At 46.5% G+C, this 20269-nt stretch overlaps 2 protein-coding genes across 3 annotated transcripts in view; one reads left to right on the forward strand and one right to left on the reverse strand.

Moving 5' to 3' along the window:
* The window catches only part of larp1 (La ribonucleoprotein 1, translational regulator), a 48520-nt gene extending 41067 nt beyond the window's left edge, over positions 1 to 7453 (forward strand). For both annotated transcript variants that reach the window (XM_030360218.1, XM_030360217.1), the window contains exons 14-21: positions 1308 to 1431; positions 1559 to 1764; positions 1876 to 1982; positions 2327 to 2484; positions 2745 to 2889; positions 3412 to 3521; positions 3624 to 3751; positions 3902 to 7453. In XM_030360218.1, coding sequence (XP_030216078.1) covers positions 1308 to 1431; positions 1559 to 1764; positions 1876 to 1982; positions 2327 to 2484; positions 2745 to 2889; positions 3412 to 3521; positions 3624 to 3751; positions 3902 to 4108 — 1185 coding nt within the window. In that variant the 3' untranslated portion in view covers positions 4109 to 7453. The remainder of the gene's footprint in view (positions 1 to 1307; positions 1432 to 1558; positions 1765 to 1875; positions 1983 to 2326; positions 2485 to 2744; positions 2890 to 3411; positions 3522 to 3623; positions 3752 to 3901) is intronic.
* A 238-nt stretch (positions 7454 to 7691) lies between these two features.
* faxdc2 (fatty acid hydroxylase domain containing 2) lies at positions 7692 to 16959 on the reverse strand. Its single transcript, XM_030360236.1, has 9 exons — positions 16843 to 16959; positions 16357 to 16394; positions 14556 to 14653; positions 13928 to 14031; positions 12471 to 12592; positions 10802 to 11007; positions 10136 to 10241; positions 9650 to 9816; positions 7692 to 8861 (listed from the first exon to the last, which is right to left on the reverse strand). The coding sequence occupies exons 1-9, from the start codon at positions 16952 to 16954 to the stop codon at positions 8705 to 8707; spliced, it is 1110 nt and encodes a 369-aa protein (XP_030216096.1). The 5' UTR covers positions 16955 to 16959; the 3' UTR covers positions 7692 to 8704.
* Between the last annotated feature and the right edge of the window lie 3310 nt (positions 16960 to 20269).

The following is a 20269-nucleotide window of genomic DNA, read 5'->3' on the forward strand; positions in this document are numbered from 1 at the left end:
TGCATCATGGACAAGGAAGGAAGAATTTATACCATAGTCAGGACCCAGGTTGATGAAGGTCAAAAAGATATAAAAAAACGGCGAACCAAACCACAGAACAGTGATTCACGTGAACGACCCAATTGTGTGAGGGTCATCTACTTGCTAAGGATGTATCAGAATACACAATAAAAGCATTTCCAAATCGGGGACCACGTTGATATGTGTAGCATATCAACTTGAACATTTGTTCTAGTGCTTAAAGGTCGCTTTGAAAGACCTTCCGCCGTCACCCTCTGCCTAGAAAGCGCTCTGCCATCAGACCGCCGGCGGTAGTCCTCAGGGCGCTCTCTGAGAGCTTCCACACTGTGTTCTTTAAGAGTAGGTGTTTCTGCCCCGGGCTAGATGCCCCATTATCCTCTGACCTGTGTTTTTTTATTTTTATTATTATTCTTCTGGATATGACAAAAGCACCCGAAAGCTCCTGTCCTGGAAAGAGGTTTTGTTCCTCTGAGGCCTTTTGTTGGCGCTGCTGGAGCCCGGCCGGCCCCATTGTTGGCCCCTTCTGGTGCTGCCCGGGCTCCCATGTGACCCGGGCCCCCCCCACGTGACCCTCGGCTCCAGCGCCGCGTGGAAGCGGGCCGTTGTTGATAAATAAACCTCGGGGGGGCCGCTGGCCGCCGCCTACTTCCTGGGGTCCGGCATTGGGGGCTTCTAGGGACAGAGAGACGCAGACGAGATGGACTCTCACGCATATCAGCACCCCCCCGTCGCCATGGAGGACTCAGTGAGTGGTGCCCTGAGACCGGCAGCTTTAGGAAGCAGCAGAGACCGGCCATTTTGAAGGCCTTCATAACAGTGTGTTGTGGTCGTTGATTTTAGACTATAGAGCCCTTGAGGAGGTGGTGTAGGTTAGGGAGTCATTCGTGGTGGTAGGGTTATAGTCTGAAATAAGATAGTTAGGCTCCAGCTGAGCACACGTTGAGCTTCATCTGATCAGGTCTTCGGGGTAGAGGACCTCATGAAGCGGGTTATCATGAAACTGAGGAGGGTTTTTCTCACAGCCATGTTTTGCTGTTGTATCTCCATATCCAAACTCCTCCAGGCAAGGTCGGTCAGAGCTCTTTGTGCCCACCCTTTGGTTTGTTGACGCTGTTTAGTGTGGGTGTTCGTCCATCAAGCTTGTTACCTACTTTAAGAGGAGATTTACTGGTTTCTGTTTGATTTGATCATCAATCGTTGATTTGACATTGTTTCCGTGACCTAATCCGTATGGTGGGTTTCACTAAGGTTCAATGTATTCACACTGGATGTTGTGCGTTCTGCAGCAAGAGGTGGAGAACTTCAAGAAGGTCCACCTGATCACCCGGGAAGAGTTTGACTGCTTAACCCCTGAACCGCCGGTGGACCCCAACCAAGAAGTCCCCCCAGGCCCTCCAAAGGGCCAGCTAAGTAAGTGATGGTGTGAGACCCCCAATGACGGGCATTAAACGCTGCGTCTATGAAGATCAGAACAGCGTTTTTCAGTCCATGCTGAGGAAGAGGAGCGTGTTGTGAGTGAAGTGTGTGTGTCCCCCAGTCCCCACAGACGCCCTGGCCAACAAGCTGTTTGGCGCGCCGGAGCCCTCCGCCATGGCCCGCTCGCTCCCCACCACCGTGCCCGACTCGCCCAACTACCGCGGCGCCCGCACGCCGCGCACGCCACGCACGCCCCACCGCAAGGACTCCACCATGACGCCGCGCTTCTACCCCGTGGTCAAGGAGGGCCGGCCGGTCGACGCTAAGGTGAGGCCTTCCCCTGCTTCTGACCCCCCCCCACAGTCCCAGTCCAACCCCCTTCAAACCCACCGCTTGGATGGCTTACCCGTGTCTAAACCCCCCCCTTCTTTCCTCCAGACCCCCAGGAAGAGGAAGACCCGACACAGCTCCAACCCCCCCATGGAGTGCCACGTGGGCTGGGTGATGGACTCTAGAGAGCACCGCTCCCGCACCGCCTCCGTCAGGTAAGGAGCTTCCCTGTGGCCTTCTACCCACCATGCACTGCCCCAGAGCGCTGTTCCCCACATGGCCGTCGTGCATTGGTTTTATTTGAGTAAGGCCTGCGTCATTAAAAGACAAATGTAAAAGTAGGGGAAACTGAGTAATAGATGCCTTTTAAAGTTGGACTAGATATTGGATACATTAGATATTGCTGTCTTCAATGTATTTGAGGACCTCGGATATATGTGCAGATTTTGATTTTGCTCACTGATGGGATCTATGTTTAGAGGCCAGACTTAACGCTTCTACAGCGAGCTTGGCTCTGCCATGAAGTGGTCCTAACCTCCACCCCCTCCTCCCTGCTCAGCTCCAACGCCAGCCCCTCCGAGGGCACCCCTGCCCTGGGCAACATCGGCTGCACGCCCCAGTCGCTGCCCAAGTTCCAGCACCCCTCCCACGAGCTGCTCAAGGAGAACGGCTTCACGCAACACGTTTACCACAAGTACCGCAGACGCTGCCTCAACGGTACGGTGACACGCACACACGTACACACACGTACACACCCGTGTGGACACACAGGCTCACCAAGTTATGTTGCTGATGGACTGCAGAGTGCGCAGACTTTGGTCTGTCTTTTCCAGTCACTACTTGTCATTATTGAACCTTTATTACCCTTCCCAAAACCGTCAGATAGATTCACCTTAGACGGGGGGGGAAGAGAGCAACATACAAAATGATGTTAATAGTTGGTTATTAACGATCCCTCTGTCTCTCCCCGCCATCAGAGCGGAAGCGCCTGGGGATCGGCCAATCGCAGGAGATGAACACGCTGTTCCGCTTCTGGTCCTTCTTCCTGAGGGACCACTTCAACAGGAAGATGTACGAGGAGTTCAAGCAGCTGGTGGTGGAGGACGGCAAGGAGGGCTACAGGTAGGCTGCACCTCGGGCCCCCAGCTCGGGCCCCCTGGTGGACGCTGGGAGATCTACTCTCTTTATTCACCCTCTGGTGATGGCTGCACGCAGCATGCACTCAGAGCATTCCAGTATCTATAGAAATATGATCATATTTAAAATGGTTATAAACAATGGGAATATAAATGATTGTATATGTAGAATACAATTATATTATCTTTATTTCTGTACATAACACTTTGAAAAAAAACAGGGACATTGTACAAAGAAACCAAATGTATCTTTAAGTGTATATTGTCAGATTTTACTACTGCATTTCGAAGTAATAGTATTCATCCTATTTGTCCTGCTCCTCGACGATTTTACCGTACTGCCTGTTGTGATCGGCCGTTTGCGTTGGTGATGCTGCCAGAGCTCAGCAGGCGCAGACCAGGTCTATGCTGATAGCTGGTGGGGTTGAGTGCTTTACACCTCATCCAGGCTGAGTGGATGTGTGACTGGTGGGAGAGCAGCGCTGACCTGCCACTGTGTGCGTTGCAGGTACGGTCTGGAGTGCTTGTTCAGGTACTTCAGCTACGGCCTGGAGAGAAAGTTCCGGCCTGACATCTTCAAGGACTTCCAGGAGGAGACCATGAAGGACTATGAAGCTGGTGAGACTGCACACCATGAGCAGCATGAGGGCTCCCAGTGAACCCGGTGGGGAGTACGGTAGGCTGGACTCTGACCTTCCTGTCTGTCGTTCCCCGTCCCAGGCCAGCTCTACGGCCTGGAGAAGTTCTGGGCCTTCCTGAAGTACTCCAAGAACAAGAGCATGGAGATCGACCCAAAGCTGCAGGAGTTCCTCAGCAAGTTCAAGCGCCTGGAAGACTTCAGGATTGATGTGAGTGGAGCCTTCTGCCTCGGGTCCGCTCGTTCCTTAGGAGCAAGCGGGCGTTCTCGTCTCTGCATTCACGCCTTAATGTTTGCTCTGTTAGGATCTGATGGATGAAAGACGATTATGAACCAAACCATTGATCTCTCTCCCCCCCAGCCCCCCATGGAGGACGGAGGACGCCGGAGACACTCCTCCAGCGGCGGGGACGGACGCCGGCGCCACCCCTCACTGCCCTCCAGCCGCCCCCACAGCCAAGCCAGCTCGGGCCCCTCCACGGCCCCGGGCCCCGTCAACCCCACCAAGGACGATGCCAAAAATGCGAAAGCTCCCGCCGCTGAGGACGACGACAAGGCCGTGAAGTAACCCTGCCACGCCCGCAGGCCGCGATCCAGACCCGCGGGCCCCGGCCCCGGGGCCACCAGGGGTCCTCGGCTGCGGGGTGGGCCGGGGGGAGGTTGGGTGTGGGAGGGGGGGGAAGAGGGCGGGTCCAACCGTACACGCAAGCCAAACATTTTAGTTTTTATTCAGTTTTAATTTGTTTTTCAAATCCCGTTCATCGCTTTCATGGCTCCTTTTTATTTTGGGATGGGGGGGAAGGACTATATCTGAAATGTTAGATTCATTCTTTTTTATTGCTCCTCGGGACAAGAATTGATTTTACTTTTCTTGAAGGATTGACTTTGGACCCACCCCAGCCCCCCCCCCTCCCCCCCTCCGGTTCAGTTCCCACCCCCACACCCCCCTGACCTCATTAGCTCTGAACCGGACTCCACCAGGCTTGTAAACCATGATCCTCACCGCCATCCCTTATATGGTCGGTGCTTCCTTCAAACACAGGATTGGATGGGAAACTTGGAAATATTATTAAAAAATATTTTATTTAGCATTTAGGGCTGGACATTAAGATTGGAAAAAAATTACAAATTCCAATCATCAAGAAGAGGAAGGAAGAAAAAAAGACAATGAATCCCTCAGTTTGAACATGATCGTTAAAAAGTTGCCTTATTTAAATGGTTTCACTGCTTCTAACTTGTGCCCGCCACCTTAACGTCAGTTGTACAGCATCAAAATGGCCGATCACGCAATATCAGTCACCACTCCTAACAGTGGCCACTAGGTGACACCCTTTTTACCTAGGAAAAAAAAACATGACAACAACAATCCCTCATGCTCCTCCTGCTGTGACCTTTTGTTTGAAAACCGTCTTCCAAGTATCACGTGGTCTGTTACAACACCCCCCCCTCCCCACCTAGTCTTCAAATCGTACCGCTTCTCGTGCTACAAGGTCTCCCAGGGTTGGGAATGGGCCTTCCGACCACGGCACGCCTCTCAAAACAGCCCCCCCACCCCCCTCTTCCACGGACCGTATGTAGCCAAGCATCCATCCGTCTGACATCCATCCACGCATCCATCCGCCACCGCCAGAGGCTGAGGGACTGGGACACCAAACTGGGTTCACTTGAAATAATCACCGGCTTGGAGGAGTGGGTGCTGTCTCCTGGGAGAGGGGGGGGCAGTTTGACGGGCCGGTACTGGAGCTCGGTGCTTCGAGAGGAGTTCCTTGGTGCCTTGCCCGGCGGCACTGGTGTGTGGCGGGTTCTCTACAGCGACACACGCTTGCTTGGCATTGGGGGGGGGGGGGGGGGCCTCGCCTCGCCTCGCCTCGCCAGACACTCACGGGCACACGGAAATGCATCCTGGGAAAAGCAGAGATACAGACGCTCGTCAACACGTACACATCGCCGGACGCCCCGGCGTCTTTTTGTCTGCGTTGCCTCAGCGGGACGAAAACTATTTGTTGTGTTTGTGTTTGAGGTAACCCTGCGACCGGTGGACCTTGGCTGGGGTCGCTGGTTTTGACATGTTTTAGTCCGGATCAGAGGGAGCCGGTGTTTCTCCGCTCAAGTGCAAATGATATCAGCTAGAGTGGTTTATCATTATTTTGACTTTCTTTTCCGTTCCACTAATGTAAATGTGAATTAGCCAGAGGAGAAGAGGCGGGCTCGGTGTTGTTTATAGAACAGATGACTATATCGCCTTACATGTTTATCGGCTCTTCTTTTTAATGGTCTTTTTATCATTATTGTTTAACGCTTTTTAATTTACTATTTGCTGTGTTACTAAGCAATGTTACGGAAGTCTTTGGGTTTGTTTCGTCTGCGTCTGAGGACCGTAGTCGGGCTGTCGGCAAGGGGACATGTTGCACGCTAGAAAAGGGAAAGAAAAGCTCATCAAGGTGTCCCTGTTATTTTAAAATGAGTTGCAGAATTTCACATTGAAATGATAGTTTGCTTGTTTTTCCTTTCTTCTCCATGGATCGTGTTACGATTGACCTGTTGCAGATTCCCTGGGGAGGAAGGATGTAACTGAAGTTAGATTGGTTACACCCTCTCTAATGGCCATTTAAAAATCTGGAACACTGACAAGAATGACAAATGAAACTCATTTGAACCAAAAAATCCGGAGGAGATACTATTTAGACTCAAAATACTTATGAAGACAAGCCAAAAATTTGCCCTAGAAGTTTATGTCCAAATCTGCCAAAGACGTATGTCGTATTTACGGCAGCCTTTTTGAATGGTGACCAATGTTTTATCTTCAACCAAACCTCATTCTAAAGTCTTAAATGTTTAAGATTAAATTGGGTCCCCTCAGAAATTGCCCTTGCTCTGAAGTTCCCAATGAGCAGTGTTCCCGCACGTACAGACAACCTCTTATGTTTCTTTTAGTTTTTAAATGTGTTTTTATTTGAAGCCGCTTTGGTTTTTTTTCTCAGAAGATGCAAAACAAAAAAGGAGCCAACTTTTATTTTATTTGATCTTCTTTTGTTGGTTTTACATACCGAGGATGGGCTGATTCTAGAGACTGCAAATAGAGATGAAAATCACTCATTTGATTATCGTGTTACTCAGCAATTAGCGTGGGGTGAAGAAAAGAGAAAAAGCTCCATGCATTACCTTATTGATGCCTGATCCGGGATCAATGAGACCTGGGATCAAGGGGACCAGGCCACCGGGGGGCGCCCCTCTTCAACACGCCTCCATCTACCTGGACTGGCCCCCAGCTTAGCGGTGACCCCCCCCCCCCCGCTCCCAACTCAAGAGGGGTTGTTCACGGAGGGCGGCGTTGCTCCCCCCCCCCCCCCTTTTCAGCGTACAGCTTCTGACGTTCTACAGGAACATGTGGTGGCTCTCTGAACAAACTCTAGGTGGTGCTGTGACCACCGCTCTAGGTGTGGACCGGGCTGGTGGGCACTGAAGAGGAGACCAGAGGACGGGAGAACCAGAGGAGAGGGGGGGTGGTGGGGGGATCCATCGGACGCAGTCTGCGGACCTCACGAGTCGTAAGGCTGGCTATGATGACTGGAGACTGAAAAAAAAAAACAGGACAAAATTCCATAAAGCCATATAAAATAAGAAATAGCTGTATACGAACCATTAAAACCTGTTAATAGACCATTACCATTACAATATCCTAGGCTTGTCATGAGGAACAAAAAAAGACAAAAATGAGGAAAAAAGGAACAAAAAAAACAAAATGGAAAAAATGTAAAATACTTGAATGAGATCTTGTATTATAACATTTAATATTCATAATATCTGCTTTGTAGGCTGATGTGATTCGCTATTAGTGTTATTTGTAATTTGTAGTAATTATGCTTTTCCTTAATAAAGAAAAAAAAAACACAAAATGGACAAAAAAACCCTACCTTCTGCTGTCACCGTGTGGTTATTTATTGTGTTTGCACGCCGATTAACCTAAGTTAGCGTCGTTGGTGGCCAACAAAAGATTGGCATTTAGTAAAAAGAAAAACGTGCGATGGCTTGCATTGGTGTCTCTTAGGACCTGAAGAAGTATTCTAGATGCCCATAGGGTGTTGTGCGGTTGTGGTGCCTGAAAGGCATTGCTAGTCGCCAACTCTTGATCTCTTTCCAAAACAAAAGTCTTAATTTTTCTTTTCTTTTATTCAAAAACAGTGGAACAATGAAGTGTAAACCATTGGTGGCCCATTCATCCTGGGCTGCTCCATCAATACTCAGACATGGTCTTTATTGGATGGGTCGAGTCACTGATGGATACATTCTCTTATTGATTAAACCGTTCTTCAATTTTGACCCACAAAGGATCAGGATTTGAACGGGTTCAACATAATGCGTAATATCAACCTTCAAAATAATATGTGCCTCCACAATTAAGTGCAAATTTATGCAAAGACAATCGATTGACTTAGAAGTTAAGGGTCGAAGAACCCAGCCCCTTTTCACTTCCAACTCGGCAGCAGGTGTCCTCATAGTGCTATTACCAAACATCTGAAATATTAATTATAATAAAAATGACATCACTGAAAGGAAAGATAAGGATTAAGAAGGGCAGTTAAGAATATGAAATAAATGAGGGATTCCATTGCCCATAAACTACAAAATGAACATAAAAACATGCAGAGAATAACATCAATGGTTCATTAGTCATGTATTCTTGTTCAAATCTACAAGAAATCCTCCCAGAGGTTGAAAAATTAGACATGTCCCTCATATTTATAGACATAGCAATATAATCCAGCATTACTCAATCATCTTGTTTCTAAATCAGAATAGTTGCAAATGAAATGTCCCATCGTATTTAAGGAATTACCTACAGACCAGCCATCGGCTCCCCAACACCGGACATCTTGAGGTCCTTTAAGAGGTATCTAACACTAGACCATTCCAGGAACCAGCAGTCTGCCTGGTTGGGTACTTTTTACCCTTACCCTTCCCTTTACTTTTTCCCAAGTTGCTTAAAAAACAACATTCCATGGCTTCTCCTTATTTGTTCCCGATCAAACAAACAATAAATTAATCATTTAACAGGATTATTTCTTTTTTCAGCAGTTCGTTTTCAATATCCAGGGGCCTGTTTATCACACGTGGGTTTTGGGACCACCTGCTCCCCTGAGGTCAAAGTTCATTGGTCACGGGATCACTGGAGCTTCTTGGGAGCGTCTGGGATGCTCTCGGTCAGCGGGGTGAAGCTGGTGAGCAGGGCGTGGCGCTCGTACTGCTTGGTCTGCCGGAACTTGCTGTCGGTGCCGTGGAGTCGGTCCAGCACACCCAGAACCCCAAAGTTCTGGTTGAACCTGAGGAGGAGCAGCAGGAAATTAGGCCCAGCTGATTCTACTCCAGTACCCAGAGGACGAGCACAGGGAATGAGGCCCTCTTCCCTCCTACTTCAATGAAGCTGTTGATAAATGACTTGTATACACTTTGGGGATGAAAGAGCCATTTGGAAGAAGAAGGAATGAATTGAAGTGTTCCCTCTTGAAAACAAGTGGATGTTGGCACTTGTAGTAATGTGGTACTCATAAACGTACTTGGAGTTCGAAAGAGTAAGAGAAAGCTCCCTACGTTTCTCCACCATTGAGAAATGTTGCATTCATGCACCTGGGATTGACAGTCAAGATTAATTCCCTGAACTAATCAGGGAAGAGATGCCCCGATTGGTCAGCATTGAGCTGGGAATAGTCATAATTCTTAATTGGCTTTTGCAGAGGTCACATTAAATATAATTAAAGAACGTTTGAAGCGCTAGCAAGAATTTCCTTAATAGCCTTAATTTACACCCACTTAGGAATTTTGATGTCCGTCTGGGTTGTCTTGTCCTTGAACCGTAAAATGTACTATTGCTTGCCGAGTTTGGGTTTGCTGTAGGCCAACTAACGGATGCCAACCTCCAGAACCCTGATTGGTCGAAACCCATATGAAGCCTTTCTGTTGGCGAGTGTCTCACAAAGTGAAACGTCTCCTCAACCCAGAATTGAGCCAGTCGACCTCAGACTAGATGACAGCCTTGTCAGCCTAACCGTTCACTGAGCCACTGCCGTCTTCCCATCCAAACCCGGCCACTGCGGTGCGGAGGGAGACTCACTTGAGGTGGTGGTAGTCGTGGAACTCTGGGGAAGGCAGGAAGGGCAGGTGGTAGCCACAGTGGGAGATGGAGGTGCTGATGAAGGCCAGGCAGTACCACAGGCTGGTGGTGCTCAGGTGGGAACCCAGCAGCACCGGGCCGGACACGGCCGGCAGCATGTTGGAGAGCTGGGGGCGGTCAGGGAAGAGACGTGGATATGGACGGGTATTCAATTGGAATAGAAACTCATTTACGATACAACTGTTCTTAATGACATTGTTCCAAGCAGTTTGCTACATGCATTCAACATCTTTGTATCGTACATTTATCTAACTTGCTACAAAACAGATCGAGGGATATATTTAAAAGATTGAAGAGAAGAAAAGTATAGAGAAATATTGCGATGCTTTGTTGCCTAACAGAGTTATTTATCTAATTAACAATTCAGGGCTGGAATGTGGTCTCCAATAGTGTTTCTAGTGGAGGAGCGAAGGCGGGGGGGCTCACCACGTGCTCCAGAGGGTGGGCGTAGATGGACACCAACCCGATGGGGGCGGTCCATTCGTGGTGCTGCTTATGGAAGTGCTTGTAGAGGGTCGGGTGGTGGAAGAGCCTGGGAGGGGAGGAGAAGCATCCGGTCCTGTCACAACTGCCAACCAAAACTCTGGGTTTAGACCTTTAGAAGTGACCTCAGCCCCATCATGACCTGATCATGATCAGCAAATCATGTTGTGATGTGGAGACACATTAGACAACGGCTGCTTTAGTTCACAGTGTTGAGGTTTCAGAGGTAAGCTCTGAGTCCTCAGGTTTCTGGTTTAACAAACGGCAATATCAAACTACAAATGTATCCTATTAAGAAACAAAGCCAAATGCATGCACAATAGTACTTTGTACGACACAAAGTACTATTGATAAGATACGTATAGTTTAACCTACACTATGTTACCTCTCGACTGCGGCCATTTCCTCCATCAAAAAAGATCTGAATAAGAACGCTTTTGAAGAATAAATACGCCCATCCACATATCAATCCATAAGGGTTTTCACTCTGCTTCGCTTTTGCCAGAATACCTCATGTAACCTAAAGACCCGCCTGGGACGCAAAGTAAACTAGTTCCCATCTTTATATCTGAGTGAAGGTCCTCCATCGCTCCACCCTGGTCCCCCCACCTGTGGGAGTAGTAGAACATGAGCTCCTCCACGAGGCTGCACACAGCCAGCTCCATCAGGCCACGGTGGAAGGTGGGCAGCTGGGCGTTGAGGGGATCCCCCCTCCAGCTCGTCAGGTAGTAGATCCCGACCACCATGGGGCCCGACACCATCAGCTGGTTGAAGACCACGTGCCGGATGGCGTGCCACAGCTTCTTCTGGTCCACCTGCCGGGGGAGAGCCCATCACCGGGGAGTTGATCACCGCCATCTTTTTCACAGATCAACACCACTCTTTTAAAGCTTTGTTAAAACCCAGCGTAGGGGGCAGATAACAGAACTAGTTCCAGACCTAGCAGTTAAGGCCCAATACCATTTTTACCCCTTACCCCTTCCCCTAACCCCTCCCCCTTACCCCTTCAAAACAAGGGGGAGGGGTAAGGGCAAGGGGTAAGGGGTAGAAATGGGATTGGGCCTAAATGTAGGCAGAGACGTCAATAACTTTTTGGTTCATTACATTGATTGGACGGCGAAGGTTGTTTAATTCAACCTTTAATCTCAGAATGGATTAAATTTTACGCTGCACAATGTAAACAAGCCAAGTGTGCGTGTGTGTACGTGTGTGTGTAGACATGCAGGTTATTGTCTTTGCATGTGTGTACATAATCAAATATGAATCAAAGATCAGATATCTTAGGTAATATGACAAATTACAGATAGTCTATCTGACAGTGTTACCCAAGGTCCTGCATGGATCCTATGACTCGTGGCTGTAAATGAGTGATAAGACCTGCTCTTTAGTAACCCCCTCTGATTTGGTGACACTGTAGTAAAACGTAATCCCTGTTAAGCTGTAAGGCTTTTTAAAAGTATTTTGTAAAGGACAGTAGTGTTTGTATTTCAACGACACAAGTTTGATACCTTGTTTCTAAATCGAATATCGTATAATAACTTGGCTTATTACGCAATTAGAATTAATTAGAAATCAGTGATTCATTAATATAAAATTATTAATGCAAACAAGATGTTAGTAGAGCTGCACGATTATGGAAAAAATCATAATCACGATTATTTTGGTCAATATCTAAATCACGATTATTTTTGAGTTTGAAGACATGATGTATCTATTCAGCATGACTCTCCCAAAACTACTTTGTAATTGAGAATGTTCAAATCTTAAAATAATGCACAGATGTGTATCTAGCTGTTCTTCTGCACTTTCTATAAAACATAAAAAATAAAAAATAAATAAAAATGAAAAATTGATTATATTTGTTTATTGATCGTTTTACTCTAAAATCGAAATTCGAGATTTTAGCGGCCAGCCCTAAGATAAAGGAAATGCCTGATCGGCTGGATCTTTGAGCTGGTAAACACGTTCTGCCCATCGCTGATCAACTCCCTGCTATCAGCAGCAGCTGTCATTAAGGTTATCTTCATCAAACACACAGAGACCTTTGGACAGGTGGACGGAAAGGTGGACATAGTTATACCATTACCATGACACACAATCACACACACACACACACACACACACACACACACACACACACACACGCACACACACACACACACACACCTATTGACTGGCTCATTTAATCATCTCATTCCCTGGGCTTTGACGTGTCCTGGTCAAGACAAGTAGGATGAAGTAGGCAGAAATAAGGGGTTAAAACAGGGCTTGCACTTACGGGGCTGTTCTTGTCAGCCTGCACACGGTAGCGAGTGATGAAGGAGGGCCAGCCCGTCACGTCCACCAATAGGAGTAGCCCGTTGGTGCCCCAGAATGTCACTAGGGGGGCCAACATTGTCCCTGTAGGGCCGAGGCAATGAGCGACAAACAGCCAACACACCCCTTATTTAATGTGAGGAATGAGGGGACATTCTAACATTTGCTGGATCTTTCGAAAACTTGAACAAAACTCGTTAGCCATTACAATTTCATAATACGTTATCTCTTTAAAGTATAAAAAGAGAAGGTAAACATGGAAGCTTTCCCATAACCCAATCCCCAAAACCTCAGGCAGATATCAACGTGATTCCGAACGTAATATCTTGTGATAATATTAATAATGTTGTGCTAACCCGCAGTCTTGTGACAGGAATGTTATCTTTAGAGGTGAGCTTGTTTATAGTACTATAATTCATGTTCCAATCATGTAGTTCAGTTCAGCTTTAGTTTCAAATAATTGGCTTTTTGTAGCTTAAAACTCAAATAATATTTACCATACTGCGTAATACCTTACAGTTTAGCGAATTGGAGTGAGTAATTTAAAATCCTAGCCATTAACATGTGTCTTGTGACACTAAGATGCCTGAAACAGTGCTTTACTCTGGCTCATAATGGGGCCAGAGTAAAGCAATGTTTAAAGAACTTATGCTCATAATCTTCTTTGATCCCAAAAGTTAACAGCCCCCGCTGATTCAGATTGATAAATCTAGCTAGAGTGCGAGAGAGTTTGAGAGAGTGTGCATACAGAGTGCAAGAGAACAGGTTGCAGAGAGAGTGCAGAGAGAGTGAGCAGAGAACAGGGTGCACGGAGAGAGTGAGCAGAGAACAGGGCACAGTGAGAGAGTGAGCAGAGAACAGGGTGCAGAGAGAGTGAAGAGAGTGCAGATAAAGTGAGCAGAGAACAGGGTGCAGAGAGAGAGTGAGCAGAGAACAGGGTGCAGAGAGAGAGTGAAGAGAGTGCTGAGAGAGAGTGAGCAGAGAACAGGGTGCAGAGAGAGAGTGAAGAGAGTGCTGAGAGAGAGTGAGCAGAGAACAGGGTGCAGAGAGAGAGTGAAGAGATTGCAGACAGAGCGAAAGAGTCAGTGAGGCAGAGAGGAAGAGTCCCTCTGTATCATCTCTTAGATATACTGCCCCATGCCATGTTGTGGTCCGGTGTGCGCTTGTAAACACAACCTAAAGATGACCTTGTTTGTCTGGATTGTCTCCCACCAGCATGGTCCCCATTCTTCCCACTTCCTGCACCTGCCCTGAGCTAGACCTCCCACCGAGTTCAGTGCACTTCCTGAAAATCAAGGGAGCAAACAGCAAACAAGGCGGGGCAGGCCTCGCTCCTCTACCAAGTACCAAAACCCCCAGAAAAGCCCTTTTCTGGGGGGCCCGCGCGGCTGAAAGTGAGAGGAGGGCGGCGGGACTCACCCAGGTAGAACAGGCTGGCAGGATGGCCTTCGTACTGCAGGTACAGCCTGGTCCACAGGTCCTGCCAGAAGTCCCCCGACGCCCCCCAGAACCGCTGCAGGTGCCTGGGCCAGGAGGAGACCTTTAGCTGGGCTGCCCACTGGCCGTTACATCTGGTCCCACTTGTATGGGGGCAGGAAGAGACGCTGCCCGGGCTGGTATTCTCTAGAACTGTATTTACTTTTATAATGAATAGGAGGGCCAGACTTCTGTACATGTTACACCTAGAAGCCTCCAGCAGCTTGAGTGGCAGCTGTATCATTATCAGTCGGTCTGAGGTTTTCCCCGGAGGGGAGGGGGGCAAGAGCGTTGACTCGTGGATTGTTGGGTTTTTATTCTTGAGGAACAATCTAGTTCAGATATTTTAGATTGAGTAACTAGCTGCAGTAGTAAAGTTAGATAGTGCAGGATTAAGTATGTATAAGTCAAGGTTGTTAGCATGGTTGGAGGGTAAATAAACAATTGTACCTGTTACACTGATGGGGGGGGGGCTACTCTTCACATGGTGGACCTACATTCCCCCCCCCCCCCCCCCCCCCCCCCCAGAGAACATCAGCAGCAGTATTAAGGATGTATGTCCAAAGCGTACCAAGTCAGCGAGTTTCCGAACGCGGCCAACAGCAAGATCCCCGATCCCATGATGAACGCGGCTTTGGTGATGGAGTCCCACAGACCTCCGTTGCCCTCCTGGAGACCAGAGACACAGGGCCCTGTGTGAGAGGTTCCCCCACACACACAAGGCAGAGCAACCACAAGAACACTAAATACGCAAGGAAAAGGGATGGACTCTCTTGAACAAGGATCTCTAGTAATCCCACGATTAAGAAAAAACCATAACACATCTTTCAAATTAAAGTTAGTAAACACATTGTACCGTACCAACAAACCAACCTGATATTTCAGAACACACGTTTGACCAAAAGCAAAACTGCACCAACAGTATTATTAGTGACATATCTAAACCACTGCCTGCTTCAATAACTAAGAGAACCACATTGCACAATCAACTCTAATTCAATCAGAGTTCAGCCCTTTATTTTAGCAGACACACATTAACGTGTAGTAAGCACGTGAGGCCACACCACACAAAGATGGTCTGCAGAATTAGCGTACGTTATGCAGCGCCTATGGGTGATCAGAGAAAAGGCAAGGCAACATTCTCTCCCACTGGGGAAATGCTGCGTGTCAGGTTATGCTGCTTCTATGGAATTCTGTCTGAGTCAAGCCGGGCGGTTGAACGGCTTGACTACACGACCCATAAACAAGCAACAAAACAGCTCGGCTTTGTGAGAGGACGACCATGTGGTAGCTGTTAACCCAAAACCGATTTGCATAAACAGGAAACTGTTAAACCGTTTTATGTTTTAAATGATTGTCAAAATATGCCATGTTATCACTGTTAATATACTGAAAGTGTTGTTTAAAGACACTGTAGTGAAATCCTATTTTAGCTGCTCACAAGCAGTATGTGAGCGTTCCCCTCTGCTCCGGTTGGAGGGGTCGCTCTTTGGTGAGGTTAAAGGGCTGGGGAGCTGTGTGTAGCTGTGTGTAGCTGTGTGTAGCTGTGTGTAGCTGTGTGGAGCGCTTGGCAGCGACGGGTGAAGTCCGCCGCATCCGAAAAAGGGTTAAGCTTTTCGGACACTATAGTATAACGCCATCATGACACTTTGATCAACAGAAGGGCTTGGAGTTCTAGAAAGGAGGATGAGTGTTATTCTAATGGATACGACCCGCTACATGTTTATGGTGCTTCTTTAGTAGCTTTACGTCGTGGTGTATGAGCGTTACAAGGACCGACATTGTTTAACAAATGTGCGAGACACCGTGGTGCCACATTTAAGTGTCCAAGAGTCTCTCAACAGCATAGATCACTATGTTGATTATCCAAGCAGAAAGTAAAAAGAGAGGAAGTTCTTGGTTTCCCTTCCCCATCAAGTCTTTATTATACCGACATGACATAATTTTTGTAATATCAACATTTAGACATTCATCATTTCTTATTTTCCATTTCCTGTCAATGCCTATATAAGAAATTCTTAACATGAAGCCTGTGTCTGTCTTTCTGTCTGTCTGTGTTTGTGTGTGAGTGATTGTGGCAAGCATACAAGTCCCATTTTCTAACAAGACCTGAAATGATCTAACTCGGCTGATTATGGGTTCAATGCCTTAAAAATATTTAACAAACAATCATAATAGCAATGCTCCTGCATATTGCAAAGTAGCCTTCAGCCCACAACCTGCAGCTTAATACAGCCTAATTCAAGAACGGGAATTGCAGTATAACCTGAATATAATGCTGAACCATATTCAACAGATTCCTCTTTGTCATTTTGAATTAACAATAATGATTGCGCTTTAATAGCATGGTCGGTCGTTCGTTGTCATCTTACCTGTTTAACACGGCTGTTCACGTCACCTGCCTCCCTGTCTGTTAAGACAACAAAGAGCATTAAGTCTTCACATTAGATCCTCTGGTAAAGGGTCACGGACACTTGGAAAGCTTTCAATCAAAACAGCACAGGCCTATCGGGAGAAATGCATTGTGTTGTTTAATTCCTCCATCGCTTGGGTTGAATAATTATGATGTTGTAATAAGATATGTTTATACGAATAGTAATGTCTACGTGTGCGTTGAAAACATTCGAGCAGAAAAACGATATGCTTTTGAAAGAGCTGTTTTATATTCTTAACTTCCATCATCTAAAGTTGTGCTGCAAGTCGCCAACCTGGCGCTGCGTCAAGTGATACAGCGCCAAGTGAAACCAAACCACCAGGCTGCGCTTTATGCACTAGGATATAACAAACCTAATAAGTGTTTATGGTCGTACAAATGAATAATATTATTCACAGTATCAAAGCGAAATGCAGACACTCACTGTTAGTATCCTTGTTGAACGTCATCTTTGAAGTAAACAGGAGACGCCGGGTCGCTCTTCGGTCTCTTACCTTGACCCGAACACTATATACGGTCCAGTACGTCCATGTCATTGGTTCAGCGGTGGTCAGCTGACCCCTCAACACTAAGACACGGAAGCGCCACCTGCTGGCGGTCTTAGATTTTGTCGATTTGCGGGGGTTATTGCTTCTGCATCGAAGGATCAAAACCTTCAACGTGCGGGTTAAAGTTCAAAAAGCGGCATTGCAGCAGGGGAAAGGGCAAAGATTGTACTGCACACTGCAAGTCTACGTCGCTAATAATGTTTATGTTCTAGGCCTAGTAAATATAAGAAAAAAATCGAATAGGAATGAAAAGTGTTGAATATTAGCGTTGTCCGTTTTGGTACATTGGAACTACTTCAGATGCTATTCGTTTCATATACGTATTCTTATGGATAGAAATATAGTCACTGCATTAATGAAGGACTTTGTGAGAGAGGCCTAAGTGAGAACATTAATGTGGGCCTATGTGAGAGAGAGTAAAATAATGTAGGTCTATCTATGAGAGGGCAACATAATGAAGGCCTATGTGAGACGTAACCTCACCTCTGACATACTGTCCTACATTGTATCCTTCCTTATCCAATGTAACCTGTTCCACGTAACAACTCTGTTCCGTAATTGTGCACAAAAAGAGAAAAACACGCGAACGCCCTCACAGACTATCTGGATCAGGGTTTTTCTATCTAGTATAAGCAGTGGTGTAGTCTACTCTATTGTAGTGGGTATACTGTGATGATTCCCTCCCAGCCTCGTACAAACCCGTCCCACCGGTACGTGTACGTGTGTGGCGCTTATGGGGTGTCGCACCACACTCACCAACGCAGGGGTCTACAACCCGCTGATTTAAGAGTATAACGATTATCAACAATCATGGAAAGCTGAGTAGGTTTATCAGTTTTAATAACAGTATGAACAAATAGAACACAAAAATGACAAGTTGTCCTTTGTATGTTTATAGTAGCAATAGCACATGCTAAACAAGGAAAAAAATCTACTCAAAATAATTTAATGAACTATTTACAACCATGGCTAACCAGTGCATGAGAAGGAGATGACAGGAGTCTAATGTTTCACTCTTTCAATTGCTCTAATTTGAGCTCTTACTGATGTTATCTAACATACCATACAGTAATTGAATTGTGTAAAAGTGTGAAATTACTGCACCTTAAAAATGACCATGAATTAGCTATACTCTCATTTGCATAGTGATTAACATTATGAATTTCAATTGTGTATACCAACTGTATGTTGGCTGACATTTAGCTAACTTTTTTTCCCTCCACTCTAACCAAGGATGCCTGTTTTTAAATTCCCTAGCCTGACACCCAGTCTGAAAGGCTGGCCAAGGGGTTCTCATCTAAAAGTAACAAGGAGATATAAAGTGGGATTAAAACATTGTCTTCTGTTGACTACTTATTATGTGGTTTACACATTAATATGGGAGGACTGGACACACACACACGCACGCGCGAGCGCACGCACGCACACACACACACACACGCGAGAAGGAGGGGCTCGGCCCGCCAACTAACGTGCAGAGATGCAGGGGCAGCTTCGCGCTTCGTAACAGAGACAGTGTAGAGCGCGAGCGCGCAGGGGGAATTTTATGAATGGTGAATGTAGGCGATAACTTCCCCTGCTTAAAGTATTTTATTGCAGTTATACCCAACCGGTATTTGCGAAAAATAAACACAGAAGTGAAAGATCTGTCACAAGACGATTGATACGTATCCGCAGGGCCGTCGGACTGCGGGGACAAAGGGGACAGTTGTGGGGGGGCCCAAGGCCGAGGGGGGGCCCATGACCAAAAAAAAAAAAAAAAAAAAAAAAAAAATTATTTTACCTCCCCCCCCCCCCCCCCGTCAACAATCTGGCGCAGGGGGTCCATCAGTACCGATAGTATAGGGGCCCAGGATTTGGTGCTACGGCCCTGCGTATCCGTGCACATTTTTAAGTGGGTATACGCAAATCCTGATGCGTTCCTAGTGGGTATACGGCGTATACCTGCGTATCACGTAGACTACACCACTGAGTATAAGTATAAGTACCACTGGTGGAAGGCCAGGGTAGGCTACTGCAGTTGGTGCGTGGGATTTTATTTTCTTGAAATATAAACATTTACATTATTATCAATTATCATTCATTTTTCAGCAATATGTGATAATGGTGGTAATGTGATCATTATCGACAATGGATTTGCATTGTTCATTCCATCGTTAATCCCGTTGTAATGTTTCCCTCAGATGTTATGAGTTGATTCGGTTTGGCTGGACCACTGATCAGAGCGTCCTGGATCACGTGGTCCTGCAGGTGGTCTCAGCCAGGCTGCTGAACGAAGCGTCTTCACCGAAACACTAGCTTTGTCTATATATTGGTTTTTCTCAAGGGTCTATTTTCATAGTGTTCATTTGCGCAAAAAATAAAATCTGTCAACTGTGTACAGATAGCATATTTTGACCATTGCTCTAGGCCCTAGGGCCTGGATCTTATCTGTGCAAACTTGACTTAAAGACAATGCTTACTGAGATTACTGATTAAACACACAGTAATGGTTATATTTGTACAGATGATGTTTGCCCTCCGGTGGCACATATTGGTATTGCACAATTGTTGTTATCATGGGGTTGACAGCACTTTCCCATTTGGGACGGCGACTCAGGCCCTACGCTCCCTATACGCAGAGTACGTAGGGCACCAATTACCTGGGGGGAGCACCAAAAATTAAGGTTCCTAAAAAATATATATATATTTTAAATTACATTATTGAATTACAAAAATATATAAATTACTTATGAAGAGGCCTACCGTTGTTTTTTCTTAATTGTATAACCTATCACTCGGCGCTCGGCGTCCCCCCGCTCGGAAGTCCTGTCCAGGGCACAATTTAATGTCGAGTCGCCTAGGCCCTAGGGCACCGAAACGGCCAGCGCCGGCCCTGGGGGGACTTGATTGGATTTTGAATAGCAATATAAGAAACACTTTGCGTTCGTGTGCGCGTACCTCAATGTCCCGTTGGCCTTTTATTACAATTATTTTCAATTCGTGTATGGCGCAGTAAGATAAGATGGGTCGGTATCAGGAAATGCCACTGTGGTTGCAAATTCAGAACGTACAGCTTTGAGTGAGATTTGCTAATTTGCTGATTAAACATTATTGACCTAAACTAGAACACCACAGGATTGCTAAAAACCTCCTTATGTCACTTATCTTTTTCAATCAGCGCTATGGTTCCTGCTATTAAAACATTATGCAATAAAGCACTGAAGCTAACAAATAAAACGTCATGTGATCAAGCAACATAATGCAACTGCGTGTCGATAAACGTTCGCTTGGCGCCGCGTTTATTACGTAGACATGAGAGCA

This window comes from Gadus morhua, chromosome 7, assembly GCF_902167405.1.
Source record: "Gadus morhua chromosome 7, gadMor3.0, whole genome shotgun sequence".
Classification (NCBI taxonomy): domain Eukaryota; kingdom Metazoa; phylum Chordata; class Actinopteri; order Gadiformes; family Gadidae; genus Gadus; species Gadus morhua.

Coding starts and splice junctions, on each gene's coding strand:
- faxdc2 (XM_030360236.1), bottom strand. CDS start 16,954: ATGACATGGACGTACTGGACCGTATATAGTGTTCGGGTCAAGGTAAGA. Junction 12,593..13,927: donor TGCCAGCCTGTTCTACCTGG/GTGAGTCCCGCC, acceptor TCGGCCCTACAG/GGACAATGTTGGCCCCCCTA. Junction 10,242..10,801: donor ATGTTCTACTACTCCCACAG/GTGGGGGGACCA, acceptor CTCCCCTCCCAG/GCTCTTCCACCACCCGACCC.